A 17,829-nucleotide genomic window follows, 5' to 3' on the forward strand; every position below is an offset into this window, starting at 1 on the left:
CAGAAGCTTTGTATTTTATGTGTTTCCACAGAAGGAATTATGGTGATATAGAGTTACTCTTCCAGTTGCTTCGAGCTTTTACGGGCCGATTTCTCTGCAATATGACTTTCTTAAAGGAATACATGGAAGAAGAGATCCCCAAGAACTACAGTATCCCCCAAAAACGGGCTTTGTTCTTCCGGTTTGTAGACTTGAATGACCCAAACTTTGGAGATGAGCTCAAAGCCAAGGTAACTAAAGCAATTAAATCAAAGAAGCCTGGTATTTAGGTTTAATTTTCTTCTTGGGAACTAGGGCAACAAAACTCTCTTACTTAAATGTCAACGAGTTTGATAATTGGCAGAGTCATTTAGGTGAAAATATCATACCTGAAGAAGAGCGATAATAAACAGAGACAGCAATTCATCTTGTGCTCAGTGCTGGCTGCTTTAGTTTACACTTTCTAAGAGTTTATGCCCTTGGAAGGAAGAAAGAGGGGGAAAAAATTGGTGTGTGGCTTTTTTCTTGGGGTTTTATGTATAGCTTCCTTTTGTAACTCAGTGAGCTGTCCAACAGGCAGGTTTACATGTGGGAGTACTTGAATGTTGGCCGCCATTAGAATAATATAATAGTGAGTAAGACTTGCTTTGTTTATATTCTGTAGGTGCTGCAACATATCCTGAATCCTGCTTTCTTGTACAGTTTTGAAAAAGGAGAAGGTGAACAGCTATTAGGCCCCCCAAACCCAGAAGGAGATAATCCAGAAAGCATCACTAGTGTTTTTATAACAAAGGTAATAGTCATTGTTTACATTGAAGGATTTGGAAATTCAAAGAAAGTTGCTCCTCTCATTGGACTTTTCATCCTGATTTGAATTAGTTGTTCTGTTCTGAATATTATGGTCTGTTATGTTGAATTGGTTCATAATGTTGAATGTGAGATCCATTAGTCAATCACTATGATGGGACTACAATTTTCTGTTTATGCTGTTTTCAGACCTGGAATATGGCTTTAGAAATGGGCCTTACTTGGCTATAATCCCAGTCCAAGGAAAGCTTTCCATGACCCAACATCAGTGTCCTTCTAATTCACTGCTATTTCATGGAACCAGTCAGAGGTTATAAAACCAATGTTGTTAAAGATGAGGGTTGGGGTATTTTATTTATTTCTTTTTTATAGGTTAGCAGTTTGGGAGTTTCACAGATGTGCTCATAATTTAAAGGTTCACAGTTCAGGAGGTTGTTTTCTGGGTACTAAACTGAGTCAAGAAAGCAATTATAATTAGTTCTTAGTCTTCTTAAAAATCACTCAAAAAGCAAAATTTTGCTACTTTGCCTTTATAATAGTAAAAGTCATTTTTTTGTCATCTTCATTCTCTCTTCTTTGATCCTGCCTGGAACTAGGTACTTGATCCAGAAAAACAGGCTGATATGCTGGATTCTCTGAGGATCTACCTGCTGCAGTTTGCCACACTGCTGGTGGAGCATGCCCCCCACCACATCCACGACAACAACAAGAACAGGAACAGCAAACTGCGGCGCCTGATGACCTTTGCCTGGCCCTGCCTCCTGTCCAAGGCCTGTGTGGACCCAGCCTGCAAGTACAGTGGCCACTTGCTCTTGGCACACATCATTGCCAAGTTTGCCATTCACAAGAAGATTGTTCTGCAGGTATTGACCACAGGCTTGTGTTAAGTTCATGGAGTGCTTTCTTTTATTGTAAGATTCCAAGTAGAAGCTGCATGGTGGTTTTGAATACTGAGAATAATTCAAACATCACGAACAAATGCAGAAGCAGCAGGCCAGAGGTTTAATACAGATTTGCTTGGGAGTAGGAGAGTATAGAAAGAAGTGTGAAGAGGAGTGAAAGCAGGAGGGGTAAGTAAGACAAGCAGACGTTTTGGTTGAATTAGCAAAATTGGGAATGTCTCTTCATTTAAGAGACAGACACTTCAGTTGAAACACAAGGTAACATCCAAGGGCAAACTTCAAATTGGACAGTGCAGAGGGAGGAAGAAAAGGGAATGTAAAGGAAACAGAGAAACAGAAGTATGTGCTCTATCCTTCTGCTGCTGATGTATCATGGTATTTTTAGCAAATTATGGGCCTTTAGAGAAAAATTGTTGTTTTTAGAAAACATGTATAGTCGTTTCCCTTTCTTTAGAAATGCTTTGTTTTTCTAAATGCATACAGTATTAGTGTTGATGAGAAGCTCTGCTGTTCAGGTTTTTCACAGCCTTCTCAAAGCTCATGCAATGGAAGCCCGGGCTATTGTCAGGCAGGCCATGGCTATCCTGACTCCAGCTGTGCCTGCTCGAATGGAGGATGGACACCAGATGCTCACTCACTGGACACGAAAAATCATTGTGGAGGAGGGCCATACAGTGCCCCAACTAGTACATATTTTGCACTTGATAGTGCAACATTTCAAGGTACTTGCACTGTTACTCTGGTACTCACTGTATTTCCTGTATCAAGGGAGTAAATAGTTTGATTAAAAAAGGAGCATAATCTGATTTATATGCTTTGGCTTCAAAATGCATCGTTTGTCTGTAAAGGTACTTATCTATAACTGAATACAGCTGTTTATTAGCAAGTAATTTATTATGCTCTGTCATGATTGAAGTTAGAACTCCAAATGTCAGGTTAGAGTCTGCAAGATTAATTCATTGCACATGCATTAGCAGTGTTCTTTAACAGGTCTGAGAAGATTCTCTTAAAAGTTCTTTAAAGAAAGTGCAGAACCATATTCTTTGCCATCTTCCAGTAATCCTTTTTTGTTTGGCTTTATATATTCTGTGGGATTAACTAGATCACTTTTATCAGTAGCCAGTGTATGTTGGGAAACATCAAACAAATGGGGGAATGGTGCAGAATGTCAACATAGGAACATTTTTGAAAACACGTCTTAAAATGCAATCCAAAGGGACAGCTAATACACATTTTTCAGGAATTGATGCCTCAACAATTTTTGAAAGAATATCTGAGTGTGCTCAAATGTGAGTTGAAGCTCTTTAAAAGGCTTGGGAAAAAATTGGTGTGATTGGTCCTTGAGAAAAGCCATGAGTCTTAAAAAGAACGTGTTCATTTGAGTGTATGGAATCAGTAGTAACTACTGAAAGTTGTAGGCAAAATACTATTTTCAATGCACCAGTTAATTTTCCATATTGTAAAATTTGAAGTGGTACAGGTTTAGCAAACTTTGGGATTGATGACTGTTTTACAATTTTGCTTTATTTCAACTTTGTAGGTTTTGTGTAGAATGTTACTGGTTAATGACTATCATTTCTGTGAAACCATTTTTTCAGGTTTATTATCCTGTGAGGCATCACTTGGTTCAGCACATGGTTAGTGCCATGCAGAGACTGGGCTTCACTCCCAGTGTTACAATAGAGCAAAGAAAATTAGCTGTGGATCTTGCTGAAGTTGTTATTAAATGGGAATTGCAAAGAATCAAAGACCAGCAGGTAGGAAATCGAAATAAATGGGTAAAGATTGAACTGTTCTACAGTTTAATGTATTTTCTTTTAACATGCACATTGCTGATATTTCAGCCAGATTCAGATATGGACTCAAGTGCAAGTGGAGAAGGAGCAAGCTCTGCCTCATCTGCTGTTAAAAGAGGACTGTCTGTGGATTCTGGCCAGGAAGTAAAACGATTCAGGACAGCTACAGGAGCAATAAGTGCTGTAAGAGAAAATCAGGATTTGTTCAGAGATTCTAAGTAGTGTAATTGTTTTTTCCATATGACTCGAAATTCCCTAAACTGAAGATTTTAGCTTTAGCAAGTGTTTTAAATCTGTTCTTGTTGTTTTCCTCCTTCAGTCTGGCTGATGGCTTTTGTGTTTTGTGTGCATGCAGGTGTTTGGACGGAGCCAGTCCTTGCCAGGAGCTGATGCTCTCCTTGCCAAGCCCATTGACAAGCAGCACACAGACACTGTTGTGAATTTCCTGATTAGAATTGCTTGCCAGGTACTGTGGTTATTCTGATATGCAGATACCACTGTGGAGGAGCAGCCAAACCCCATAAACCCCAGGTCCTTTTAGGCTTGGATTATTCTAATGTTTCTATGCTTTGTTTTCATGATTAATTTACATATTTGGGTGATGCTGCAATGTATGCTTGTTCTATTGCCTAGGTTAAATGTCAAGAATACTTTATCCCAAAATATTTAGAGTTTTATAGGGAATGACTGTGTCTAGGGATAATGATTGAAGTTTTGTTTTTGAAATCCTGTACATGGAATTACTTTCCTGCAGCATGTAGAGCTAAAGTTTTTCACAAAATTTGGAGGGAATTAACTTTTCTAGAATGGGAAAAATTAGCTGGGTGTACCTCCAGGCTGACAAATTTTATGGCTTCTGCTCCTGCAGCAGACTCAGCTGGTAAGTAGCATGGGATTTTATATCCCACAGTCCATTGCACAAAATAGATGTACTCTTAAGTATAAAGATGAATTGAGTAAAGAACTGCACATGTTTATGGATACCTTGCAAACAGTAAAGATTAACCATCTTGAGTATGTTCAGAGTTGTAGTAATAAAAGATAGCATGAAACTTTTGTTTAAGTACACCTTTGATGGGTGATTAGGGTTAATTAGCAAGCAATTTAGACACTAGTTCTGGTGTTTATTATTAGTTGTCAGCTTTTTATGCATTAGATGCTGTCTGACTGTACTGATAAAACTACTTAAGCTCATCCATTTCAGAAATAAGAAATTACATGCTTGCATGGAATGAATAATAAATTAATGACTTGGTTCCAAAAGGGTGTCATTTTGTTAACTCTGATTAATTGCTAGGTAAATGACAACTCCAACACTGCTGGATCCCCTGGGGAGTTGCTGTCTCGTCGCTGTGTCAACCTTCTGAAAACAGCTTTGAGGCCAGACATGTGGCCCAAGTCAGAACTGAAGTTGCAGTGGTTTGATAAGCTGCTCATGACTGTGGTAGGTAACATTCTAGTCCTGTAGGTCTTTAGGTTTCCCTGGCATGTGGGATGATTGAATACCAGTCATATCTGGATATGGATTTTTACAGTACTAATCTTTTCTTTGTAGAGAAATAAATAAGTTGTTAAGTGTGTGAGTTGCAGCCATGGTTATAATTTGTAGAGCTGCAGTACTGACTGGTTGGTGTGGTTTATTTATTTTTGGGGATTTTTTCTTAGTAGGTTTTAACAGATTTGATCTGAGTTTAGTAATCTGTGTAATTCCTGTTTACCCTTACTCACTGCCTTTTTGTATGCTTTCTCTTTAGGAGCAGCCCAATCAGGCCAACTTTGCCAACATTTGCACTGGCTTAGAGGTCTTAAGCTTCCTGCTGACTGTGCTGCAGCCCCCTGCTATCCTGAGCAGCTTCAAGCCCCTGCAAAGAGGGGTAGCAGCCTGCATGACCTGTGGGAACACCAAGGTTTTGAGAGCTGTCCACAGTTTGCTGTCTCGCCTGATGGGAATTTTCCCCACTGAACCAAGTGAGTGCTGTTTTCTTCCTCCTTTTATCCTTTATTGCTGCATAACTTAAGTGGTTGAGGGTGGGATGAAGGCACTCTTTGGAATGTGCTAATATTCTGTTTTATGATTCCTGCATTTAATGGTCCATTTTAGCTTGCACTTTCAACCTCTGATTAAAAAAGGAAAAGCTGAAAGAAGTAATCATGTGGAATGCATCATTATCCATTGACATAAAAGCTTAATAACCTGTGGCTGTCATAACTTTAGTTCAAGAAATGCATGCTATAAATTTAATGTATTTTTGCAATTAGAATTTTTCAGCTTCAGAAGTGCAATTTTTTAGTTATTAAGTTTGCTGTTTTGCTGAAACAAGGGGGATAAAGTGTAAAAAAGAAAGGCAATAAGTAATATGCTGTGTCTTAATAGAAGCTAATTTAGATAATATTTTCTTGGAAAAAAGTAAATCAGTAATGTAAGACTGCTCATCAAATTGAGTTACTCAGAAGAAGTGGTACACTATTATCAAAGACATCCTGGTATAATATAGAGCTTTATATAAATGAGGGATCTGCTTGTGTCACCTTACATTGTTGACAGTGTAAGACTCCAGTGATGTTTCAGTGACTGTACATTCACAGTGTAACTGTTCTTTGCCAGTTCTGTGGGTAATGTTACCAAAACTAAACACACCTCTGAACTCTGCAGGTACCTCAAGTGTAGCTTCCAAGTACGAAGAGCTGGAGTGCCTTTATGCTGCAGTTGGGAAGGTTATTTATGAAGGACTGACTAATTATGAAAAAGCCACCAATGCCAACCCTTCCCAGCTCTTTGGTAGGTGTCCCACACCCCTGGCAGCTCTGTGGGAATGCCCCTGAATGAGTCATGTCTTTGTCACAAGTTTCCTTTTCCATAAATCTGATGCAGAGGAAGCTGTGGGAAGCATTTCAAGCTACTTGAGAGATGAGCTTGGGATGTCATGTCTGTGAAGAAAGGGGATGGAGGGGGGGTTCATTGTGTTCTGTCTGCTCTCTGAAGTGACTTGGGAGCAATTTTTGGTGGTAGGGAGCTGTAGATCTGCTAGGTGGAAGCCTTTTGTATTCAAAATGCATAGGGAAAAGGTGCAATATTGATATTAGGCAAAAAATATAAGTAAAAGTTCCTGGCACCTTCTTACATGGAAAAAAGCCAAATCCTTCAAATCCTCTGAGATAGAACAGAACAGTTCAAGGAATCTGTAGAGTCTTATGTGTTCCTGCCTTTCTTTTTAATTTTTTTAAGCCCCATTTATTAGCTGGTTTAGGTCGTATTAAGATTTATGTATTTATAGATCTTGAACTGTCAGTAATCAAGAAATTACAAAAATACTATTTTTTTTTGGTGACAAAATCTGAATTTTTAGCATAGACCATTCTAAAGAGCTGAAATGTTTTTCTTTTCTTTTTTTTTTGTACTTACTGAACTGCTAGACAACTCAGCTACATAATAGAATGACAGAGATATATAGGGATAATAGAGTTTGGCCCAGAACTGGTTGTGTTGGTAATACAGACCTGAAATTGTACAATGTTGGAAAACCTGCTGATTTAAATGGCAAATGTCCTTCACTGTTCTGTTCTGTGAGCTGTGTAGATGGCTGTAATTTTACCTTGGGAATTGCCTATTTGTCAGATGTCAGGAGGTACTTTACATCAAACTAACCATGAAAGATGTTTCTTACATTTTGTCCAGAGCTCCCTTAAAAGCAGCACCACAATCAAGCTGTCAGGAGGTGCATTTTGTAGTAGTTCTGTGGCTCAGAGGCTGAGCTTCGTGGGCCAAATTTTGTGCCCATCTGATCAGAAAAAGAAATCAAAACTTTGGCAGGAGCCATTCAATGACCAGAGCATGCTTCTGTAGGTATGCTGTGTAGATAGATTGAATTAGAAAGTTGCAGTAGTTTTTTAAGTAGCTATAATTTTATAGGATGTGTGTGCTTTTTTTTTTTTAAGGGTGAAGTAGTCAACTTGAGTTAACAAGTCTTCAATCCACAGAAACTGATTTATTAAACTTTATAAAGTTTCTAGGTTAGAAAACCCAAGTTACAATTTCTTAATTATTAAACCTGTGCCTACTAATTTAAAAGTTTTTCTGCCTTTTGCTACTAAAATAAATGTGCAACATCAGGAGTAGTTACATTTTTTAAGGTCTTGGGGAAGTATTTGTTCTCAATGCCTTTCTTCCTGTCTTCCCTTTTTCCCCTTGCTGTTCATCAGACACTTGTTTACAAAACTTCAAAATATTTTGATTAGAGCAAAAGTAACCTTTTAGACTTACTCTAAGGACTAAAGTGGAGACTGAATTTTTTCTCCAAATCTCTCCAGATTTCTAATGTTTGTAACCTGGGTAGTCCCATCCTTCTTTCAGGGCATCTGTACCTTACTCAGGTCATGTCCAAGAGAAGTTTTCATTCCTGAAGCCTTGTTTTTATCTCTAGGGACTCTGATGATTCTGAAATCTGCATGCAGCAACAACCCCAGCTACATTGACAGGCTGATCTCAGTTTTCATGAGGTCCCTGCAGAAGATGGTCAGGGAACACCTGAACCCACAGGCTACAGCAGGAGCAGCAGAAGCAAACACAGGTATTACTTTGTACAGTCTGTTAATGATTAGAAGTGTTGGAAAGTATTAAAATATCTTCATCTTAAAGGGATTCAAAGGACTTTGCAGGGTTTGTGTGCATTATAACTTGTTGAAAAATACTTCAGCCTTAGTGAGTAGTGCTACTGAAGTATTGAGAGCTAAAAATGCACTTATGAGATCCAGTTACCTGCTTAATATATGAATTTCAGTATTGGCCCAGCCTTTTCAGTGAAGGGTTAGTGAAACATTTGTTGAGCTGCAGCATAAATAGAAGTGCTGAAATTCTTCAAGGCTTTACAGTGTTGAGGGGAGAGGGGCTGAATATTTTTGATTTCTCTGTGCTTTCACTTTTTTTTCTATTTTATAATATTTGTTGAATTGTGTTTGAATTAATTTGTTGAACCTGATACTTTAGCTTTTAATCTTAAAATAGCATCTCTTTCAGTCAGTATAATTCTGATGTCAAATGAATTAGAAAAAATCAGATTGTTCTTGTAGAAGAAAATTCAGTGCTGGTAAAGGGCCCTGTAATTTACTAATGAATAAGCTACTGAAGTAAACACTTTGAAAGGATTGTTGCTGTTAGATTTCCAGCCCATACTTTAATTAGGTAAATGAGAACCTTGTAAATTTTATTAACACTGAGAAACAATTGGAAAATTATTAAACTTCATTGATAAGCAAGTCAGGAAATTAGCTGAACATAATTACAGAATTAGCTGCATCACAGACAATTTCTTTCACAAAGTTAATTGTAGTTTTTCACTATTAGGGGTCTGTAATTCCTTCTCCTAGAGATCTGCAGAAAGGAAAAAAACAGGCTTGCCTTTAGGATTTTGAATGGATTTGGTTTTGAAGGAAGTCACAGAATCATAGAATAATTTGGGTTAGAGGGAACCTTAAAGATCATCTAATTCTAACCCCTTGCCATGGGCAGGGGCACCTTCCACTAGACAGTTGCTAAAGGCCCATCCAAACTGGCCATGGGTTGTGCCTTAGTTCCGTAGGCATGTCAAGTAGTAATTCTGAACACACTATCTCTGGGGATGTATTTCCTGGCAATAGATGATGCTGATATTTTTAAAATTACAGCATCTTATTTGGAAAATTTTTTCCTAGGTGGTTCATAGGTGAATACACAACTCTAACCCTTTTTTTGCATCCATAGCAGGTACAAGTGAACTGGTAATGCTGAGTCTGGATCTTGTGAAAACTCGCCTGGCTGTGATGAGCATGGAAATGAGGAAAAATTTTATACAAGCTATTCTAACATCTCTCATTGAAAAATCTACTGATGCCAAAATTCTTCGTGCAGTGGTAAAAATAGTGGAGGAGTGGGTGAAGAACAATTCCCCAATGGCAGCTAATCAGGTAAATTGAGTAGATGAAGTCATTATTGCTCTCAAATACTAAATAACCATGGTTAGCCAATATAATTCATCAGTTTTGACAATGAGGTTTATCATGATCTGTTATATATGTTTAGATGCCCTTGATGGTGTTTGAACTATTTTCATTCCCTTTGAAAATAGCTGCAGTTATAGATACTTGGCATTTTATAGGCTTATATTTGGTGTTTGATCTCAAATGCTGCTTTGTGGAGAACTTCCTTTAAAGTTTTAAAATACACTTCACATTAACCTGGATAGAAAGATTCTTCAGGAGGAAGATGACTAATGCTGGTATAAATTGTGTTACTCTTTAACATTTTGTGGCCTCCTCAGTCTGCCATATTTTTGTTCAGAGTTGAGCTCTTTACAGCCTAGTGCTATACAAAAGGACCTTCACTTTTTATAATATACATCAGAATTTTTTAATCCCTGAACAACTTAAACTTATTTTTAGTCACAATTCTAAAATTCTCCAGTATATATTAGGAGGATAAGCGCTTGAGTTATTTTTATTTTTAAGAACTATGACCTACCAAGCTCTTTTTCAGTGCTTTAGAAGCAGAGTCCTGTAAAGAATGGCTGAGTTTTAATTTGAATGTGCTAGTTCTCTGCATGTTTTAAGATGAATTGACAAAATTAACCATGTGTTCTTTTACCACAGACACCTACTCTCCGGGAGAAGTCCATTTTACTGGTGAAAATGATGACTTACATTGAAAAGCGTTTTCCAGAAGACCTTGAATTAAATGCTCAGTTCTTAGACCTTGTTAACTATGTCTATAGGTAATTATAGCAATTCATCGTTTATTGCAGCTTATTGCTTCATAATTTGTACCATATATGAACTTTATAACATATCATCAATCCTTTTAGGTCTGAATTAAGGGATTTTTTTTTCTTTAAAATGCAAAATCAATTCACTTTTCTGAGACCATGGTGCATATTTATGGAATGCAATTTGAAAACAGGAGCTCCTTATTAAGGATTTTTACTTTTGGCACTGAAAAAATACCTCCACCCCAATTTCTTCCTTTCCCAAAGCATCCTTGTAGCTGACTGTATTCTCAACACTGGTTACAGCTAAGATCTATCTCTTCACATTCATAGGATATAAAGATTATTTTTTCTTGAAACTTAATTGTAAATTACACTTTTGGGAGAGTTACTTTTGCTAGGTAGACTTGAAGATTTGAATCACAATGAAATAATTAAAATAGTCACCTTATTAACAAATACCAGGTATTCAATGGGGTGCTGCTGCTTCACATTATTTTGCAGTCACTTTGCTGCTGTACACTGCTGGTTCACTGTGCAAAACTTTCGTGTGCACACAGTGCTCAGGAAGTTTTATCAATCAATCATTTGCCATTTCAAACAGGATACAGGTGTAGCTCAGTATTTCACAATTATGGTATCAGTATTTCTGATAGTTCTGGACAGTTTTACAACAAACAGCAAAGTTTTCTTTGCTGTTTCTCTCAAAACCTGCACCTGGATGTTTGTCACATGTGTGGTTTTACAGAATGTCATCTCTTGGGGCTTTTAGTCCATTATACAAAACCTAGGAGTCTTTTCTTTCTAATGGCTCTGTTATTTCATCTTTATTCATTTTAGGGATGAGAATCTTTCTGGGAGTGAACTTACAGCTAAACTGGAGCCAGCATTTCTCTCTGGTTTGCGCTGTGCCCAGCCACTCATCCGAGCCAAATTCTTTGAAGTCTTTGACAATTCCATGAAACGCCGCGTCTATGAGCGCTTGCTGTATGTGACCTGCTCCCAGAACTGGGAAGCAATGGGAAATCACTTCTGGATAAAGCAGTGCATTGAGGTAGGGAGGCTACTTGTATCAGAAATGCAATTAGATGCATGTTTCATTCCTTCTTTTGCCTTGTTGTGTGTAAAAGCATTGTGTGGTGTGTGTTTTGTGGAGTGTATTGTCTGTATTAAAGCTGAAAATACCAAGTCTGCTGCCTCAGCTTCTGTGGTGCTTAAAAATACATACAGTGGCTAAACAGTGAAATGCTGATGCTTAGAAAGTGGCTTGAAAAGAAATGTTTAAAGTCTATTTACTCTGCCAAAAGCTTAATGACCAGGTAATACTTAAGGAGAGCGATCTCTTATAATTGATAATGACTATGGAAAAAAAAACCCAAGAATCGTTATAGGAGAAGATTTCAAGAAAACTGTTAAAGCTGGAATGTTTCCTAACAGTGTGACAGCTGTTAGGTGGGATTGCATTGAAATGAAATTGCATCTTGCCTGAGTTATTTAAAATAAAATGGGACAAAACCTTTTATTTTAACAATTGGCATATTAAAGCATGAATTTAAGGTGTCTGTGAACGTCCATTTTAGGGTAACAGAATCTGTATTTATTAGCAGATTGAGGACAATTAATACATGTGTTAAGAAGTACAAAATATAGCCTTTAGGCCTCAGAGAGTCTATTAATAAAGGTGATAAGTAGACCTTAAACTTACTATTGCAACTTTTATCTTGTTTTTAAATATTAAACCATGTGATGTTTTCTTTGAAGTTCTGCCGTCAAATGTATGTTCAAAAACTCTTGTTGCTTCTCCACATGGTAGCTGCTGTTGGCAGTGTGTGAGAGGAACACCACGATTGGCACCAGCTGCCAGGGGGCCATGCTGCCCTCCATCACCAATGTCATCAACCTTGCTGACAGCCACGACAGGGCAGCCTTTGCCATGGTCACTCATGTCAAGCAAGAGCCTCGGGAGAGGGAGAACAGCGAATCCAAAGAGGAGGTAACTGATGGAAAATACTGTGGAAAAAGCAGTCTTTGGGATGGAATTCAGCTCTTCCTAGTCCCTCACCAGATACCTTTGGAGAATGATGAAGATGATGTGTGCAGATTGTTCATGCCTCCTGTGGTTTAAGCATGCATGGGTCTCTCAGAACTCCCATTTATTCATTTAGCATTTACTTCAGCACTCTAGGCAGTTACAGGTCTGAACCTGAAGAAGGAGCAGAAACAGTGAAGCCTGAAATAAATTGATCAGTAAGGTGTTTTCTATTGTGGAAAATAAGCAAAAGTACAGAGAAAATGCCTATTTTTACCTACTGTGTTGTTTATTTCTGTGTAGGATGTTGAAATAGACATTGAATTGGCTCCAGGAGATCAGACCAGCACTCCCAAAACAAAGGAACTTTCAGAGAAGGACATTGGCAACCAGCTGCACATGCTGACCAACCGGCACGACAAGTTCCTCGACTCCCTTCGGGAAGTGAAGGTGGGTGCAGGTTGTTGGTGACAAATCACTTTAATCCTAAAACTTCACACTGATCTGAATCTGTTTCTTGTTTTTTCCTTTTTCTATCTCAGACTAATTATTTTTTAACTGAGTTTTCTTGTTTAGACATCTCTTATAATCTGTAGTTTCTTATTTGCCTATGGTAAAAAATTCTTAAGCCTTCACTTCCTTGCTGATTATTACTGTATCCCTTTCCTACCAAATTGAATGTCATCCTCCCTCACTGTAAGTATATTTTAACAATTCACTTCAGAAGCTGGTGATGACAAACACAGGATATAGGAGCAAAAATGTCTATCAGCATCTTATGATTAAATAATTTCTAAGAAAATAATTTAGCTGAAAGCTATGTTTAAATAACTACACACTAGCAACAGCTCTATCCAATTAACCTGATTATTCCTATTACCAAGATGATCAACATCTTCCCTTTTTCCCCTCTCTGTTTTTTTGATAGTTGCAGTAATGAATCAGAGTCTTGATCAACATGAAAATAGGATTAAATTTTTGTTGAAAAGACATTAGTATTACTGAAACAACTGTATAACTGAATTGTTTTGCCACAGGATTAATTGTATTTTCCTATTTCTGTACATCTGTCTGTTTCCAGACGGGAGCATTGCTGAGTGCCTTTGTTCAGTTATGTCACATTTCTACACCTTTGGCAGAGAAGACTTGGATACAGCTATTTTCACGACTTTGGAAAATCTTGTCTGACAGACAGCAACATGTGAGAACCTCTCTCTCCCCCATTTGCAGATTCCTCTTTGTAAATGACTGCTGTTCCAGGAAAATGTGTTTGTGCGGTGACTTTGTTCACTAGCTTTGAGATATTTGCCATTCTCAGCCTGTTGAATGCTGTGTACCTGTATCAATACATCTTTTGAGAGAAATAGGGCCTTTAATTTTACAAAGAGAAATGTACTCATTGAAGGGTTGTATTCCTCTAAAGAGATGTTAAATCTGGTTTATCTAATTGAAGGATCTGAATAGACAGATAAGATGATGTTTTTTCTTCTAGGCTCTAGCAGGTGAAATAAGCCCTTTCTTGTGCAGTGGAAGCCATCAGGTGCAGCGGGATTGCCAGCCAAGTGCCCTGAACTGCTTTGTGGAAGCAATGTCACAGTGTGTTCCTCCCATTCCCATCAGACCTTGTGTCCTGAAGTACTTGGGGAAAACTCACAACCTCTGGTTTCGTTCTACACTCATGCTGGAACATCAAGCCTTTGAAAAAGGACTCAGTCTGCAGATTAAGCCTAAACAGACAACAGAATTTTATGAGCAGGAAAGCATAACTCCTCCTCAACAGGTAGTGTTATATTTGTTGAAATACCTTGTGAAATATGAAGAGAAAAATCTGACACTGACAAGTCCTCCACTAAACCATGTCCCCGGTGTCACATTTTGCATGTATTTTAAATACCTCCAAGGACAGTGACTCTAGCATTATCCTGGGCAGCCTGTTCCAGTGCTTTACAACCTTTTCAGTAAAGACATTTTTCATAACAAATCTAAACCTCCCCTGGTGCAACTTGAAGCTGTTTCCTCTTATCCTATTGTATTATTGGCTTGTTGAAAAATTTTGTTGGTTTTTTATGATTTGATCAGTTGTGTTGGGGAAGACAGGCAAGAGTCAGTGTACAAGCCTTAGGATGTTTTTGTCATGCAGTGTTGTTTTCAGTACATGGTTCTTACTAATTTCTTGCCTTGTAGAGTTTTAAAGAGACTTTTAGTAAGTTTTATAAGCCCTTCTCTGTTTCCATGTCTCTCAGCTTGCCTCATTGTAGAACATGGGGTTTGCTACCTACTGTGCTTTATAAAGACAGCTTAACTGTGGAGAAATATGTGTCCTTAACCTTGCAGGAAATCCTGGATTCCCTTGCTGAGCTCTACTCTTTGTTACAAGAGGAGGATATGTGGGCTGGGCTGTGGCAGAAACGCTGCAAATTCCCAGAGACAGCAACAGCCATTGCCTATGAACAGCATGGCTTTTTTGAACAGGTACAGTCTTGATTTTTAGAAATTATTTGAGTAGTTCTACTGTCAGGATAAATATTCTGGTCAGCAGGAAAAACCTCTGAATATTAATTATTAACTTCAGTCTTCTAAAATGGAAAGTGTCATGGCTTCTCTGCTGTCTACAGTAGGAGTTTGAGGCCTTTAAATACTGAGGTAAGATGAAACTTTAGTGCACACCCATCAGATTTTCATGACATTTGTCAAGCTGTCAAATAACAGCTATATTCAGGAATGAATTTAACACACTTGACTTTTTTTTTTTCAAGTCTATGAAGGCTTTCTTATCACTTGTTCTTAAAAATAAAAGAATATTGAGTTATTGTGTACATAGCAGATGGAAACCTGAAATGGTTGGATTTTCTTTAGGCACAAGAAACTTATGAAAAAGCAATGGAGAAGGCTAAAAAAGAGCATGAAAGGAGCAACGCTTCCCCTTCCATCTTCCCTGAGTACCAGCTCTGGGAAGACCACTGGATTCGGTAAGACTTGGAAGCTGATGTGGAACAAGTATTTTTACCCTGCAATAGAAGCAAAATACCCTGCTCTTGGTTTAAAGCATTAGTTATGAGAGTAAACTTACCTCAAGACTTAGCTCAGATACAGGGAAAACTTAAGGGAATAAAAAAAGCTATTTTGTATTCCCTTAACAGAGCCTCAGAAGTGATATGCCTGAATTGCTGTAAAAATGTAATTTGCTATTGGTGGAAACAGACTGGAGCTAAAATTTGTTTTTCCTATTGAAAATGGTTGTTCTGGGAGACACAAAATGCAGCTCTTCCCTGTTCACAGATTTTTGTATTATAACTGATAATAAATAAATGAAAAAAAAGTCTTCCCATCTGGATAAAACTTCTGCAGTGCTTGCAAAGCTGTCTGTAGGCAAACAAATACGCAGATAATATTCTGATACACAAACATTTATTGTCACTTTTATTGAAATTTTTGGAGTTTTTTTGGTAACAAAATTGACGCTGCATTTAATTTTCTTAGTTGCTCAAAAGAGTTGAACCAGTGGGAGCCTTTGACAGAATATGGCCAGTCCAAAGGTCACATAAATCCTTACCTGGTGCTGAAGTGTGCGTGGAGGGTCTCAAACTGGATTGCTATGAAGGAGGCTCTGGTGCAGGTGAGTGAGGGCTTTTTGTGCTCATGTTTAGTTTCTCTTCATCCTGCTTGGGTATCTTCATTGTGACTGTTTTAGCAACCATCCCATGAGAATAAGCTGGTGGTTATTGTTCTTGAGGCTGCTGTAAACTGCCATGCTGCATGGACATCTTGAACTTGTTGGGGCCAATGGCAGACTTCTGTTGGAGTTGCCAATAGATTGTCTGGAATTTTTTTTAAGGTGTTGTATATGGTGTCACTAATTTAAAGAAGATGGAAAACATGGAGGGGGGTTGTGTTTTGATTTGGTTTTTCTTAGGTTGGTTTTTTCTTTTTTGTTTTAATTTTAAGGAAATATGTTCTCTGTTCATGGTAGGTAGAGTCGTTCATCTGATGAGTTAATATAGAAACATTAACCAGAGGTACAACTGAAATCTATAAAGTGAGAATAGTGTATTAAATCACAGGTGGAAATGAGATTGCAGATCTTTCATGCACTGTTGTATACAGTGGGGCAATACTGAAATTGCCAGAATTTGCGATAAAAGGGCGAAGTACATATTTAAAATACAATGTGAAGCCAAATGTCTAAGCAGCAAACTGCACATGCAACAAAAACTGTCTTATGGGTACTATTTACATTTTAATTAATTTCTTTTGTTCTTATAACACTTAGTATTCTGTGTCCTATTTAAATATGCAACTTCAGAGCCTAAGTATAGAAATATTTGAGAAACCTTTAAAGCCTAAAATAAGAACTATATTGTACAGAATATCATAAGCTTTGGGCTTGAAGAGAATGAAATAGATCATATCTGACAGCTTCTGGTTTTGGACAATTGTAAGTTGAGTGGAAGTGACAACCCTGAGTAAGTGCTGATATGCTGTAGCTGCAGTTGTATTTAAATGAGGTATTTTCAGTAATGAGACATTTATTTTATGACTGAGTAGAAGATGCTGCTGAAGCCATAAATGGAGCCTTTGTGACTCTACTCAGGTTCTTGTAGAAGTGTCAGCACACGTTTGCATAAATATTGGGATCTGAAAGAATAATTGATTCTGTGCTGCTGTACCTCACTACTCCAATTTTATTGATATTCTTTAATGTGGCTGTTTTTTGTCAAGTTCTATGGTTGATTCACAAGAGAGGCCAGAGACAATGGCAAATATCTATCAGTTTTCGTAAATCTTTGTGAAAGATTTTTAATAATCTATCCATTAAAGCTGAGCTATTAAAACAGCAAGTAGCCTTTGATAGGACCCAAGACTCATTTTCATTTGCTCACACTGCCATTGTGTTTAATGATCCAGTAGATAACATAATAAAGAAGGAGATTATTTTCACTGTGTAAGTGTAAGGATGCTACCTGGCACTTTCTCTTTGCTGGCTCAGGCGTAAAAGTCAGTTGAGGATAACAGGAATAACAATTGTAATGGTCACCACACAGTTTATCAGCAGGAGGATAATGCAGGGGGATTTCTGTGCTGCACATCAAACCATAAAGATCTTGTTGTAAAGTGGAGGAAAAAGAGGTGAGAAAGTTGTAGATTAAAGGCCTGCAGTGTCAGCTAGTGAGCACTGGCTCAGTGCGAGTTTGCTGTAAAGTGCTCACAGAATTTAGGTGCTGCACAATTCAAATGCTTTGCTGGCTTTAGTTGCCATATTTCTACTGGTCCAGAATTCCGAGGAAATGGTTTAAAATTATTTTAGCACTGTTACCTGACTTTGCACCTGTGCTCAGGAATTACTTTAACATAAATGAGAAGTTGGTTTTCATTACTTGAAAAAATATCAACTTTATTTTCATAACCTTAGCAGTGCCCTAGAGCAGACAGGGAGTACAATGCTGCATGATGTGGGACAGATAGGCACAGGATCCTTTTAGGTGAGAAGTTGCCATTACATGTTCTGGAGCCCCTGAAGCATTTCAGACAAAGTGTGTGTTATCTGCTGAGAAGCATCTCCTGACTTTGTGCAGGGTGAATTG

General features: G+C 37.9%; 1 protein-coding gene across 3 annotated transcripts in view; it reads left to right on the forward strand.

Moving 5' to 3' along the window:
• The window catches only part of TRRAP (transformation/transcription domain associated protein), a 75,851-nt gene that overhangs the window by 32,002 nt on the left and 26,020 nt on the right, over window positions 1–17,829 (forward strand). For all 3 annotated transcript variants that reach the window (XM_050980025.1, XM_050980024.1, XM_050980026.1), the window contains 21 exons: window positions 32–230; window positions 644–772; window positions 1,383–1,649; window positions 2,204–2,410; window positions 3,287–3,445; window positions 3,533–3,667; window positions 3,840–3,950; window positions 4,782–4,928; window positions 5,239–5,452; window positions 6,138–6,263; window positions 7,906–8,052; window positions 9,222–9,424; window positions 10,106–10,227; window positions 11,059–11,272; window positions 12,032–12,211; window positions 12,551–12,697; window positions 13,329–13,448; window positions 13,740–14,027; window positions 14,582–14,719; window positions 15,104–15,216; window positions 15,728–15,863. In XM_050980025.1, the coding sequence (XP_050835982.1) occupies window positions 32–230; window positions 644–772; window positions 1,383–1,649; window positions 2,204–2,410; window positions 3,287–3,445; window positions 3,533–3,667; window positions 3,840–3,950; window positions 4,782–4,928; window positions 5,239–5,452; window positions 6,138–6,263; window positions 7,906–8,052; window positions 9,222–9,424; window positions 10,106–10,227; window positions 11,059–11,272; window positions 12,032–12,211; window positions 12,551–12,697; window positions 13,329–13,448; window positions 13,740–14,027; window positions 14,582–14,719; window positions 15,104–15,216; window positions 15,728–15,863 (3,502 nt within the window). The remainder of the gene's footprint in view (window positions 1–31; window positions 231–643; window positions 773–1,382; window positions 1,650–2,203; window positions 2,411–3,286; window positions 3,446–3,532; window positions 3,668–3,839; window positions 3,951–4,781; window positions 4,929–5,238; window positions 5,453–6,137; window positions 6,264–7,905; window positions 8,053–9,221; window positions 9,425–10,105; window positions 10,228–11,058; window positions 11,273–12,031; window positions 12,212–12,550; window positions 12,698–13,328; window positions 13,449–13,739; window positions 14,028–14,581; window positions 14,720–15,103; window positions 15,217–15,727; window positions 15,864–17,829) is intronic.

This window comes from Serinus canaria, chromosome 14, assembly GCF_022539315.1.
Source record: "Serinus canaria isolate serCan28SL12 chromosome 14, serCan2020, whole genome shotgun sequence".
Taxonomy (NCBI): domain Eukaryota; kingdom Metazoa; phylum Chordata; class Aves; order Passeriformes; family Fringillidae; genus Serinus; species Serinus canaria.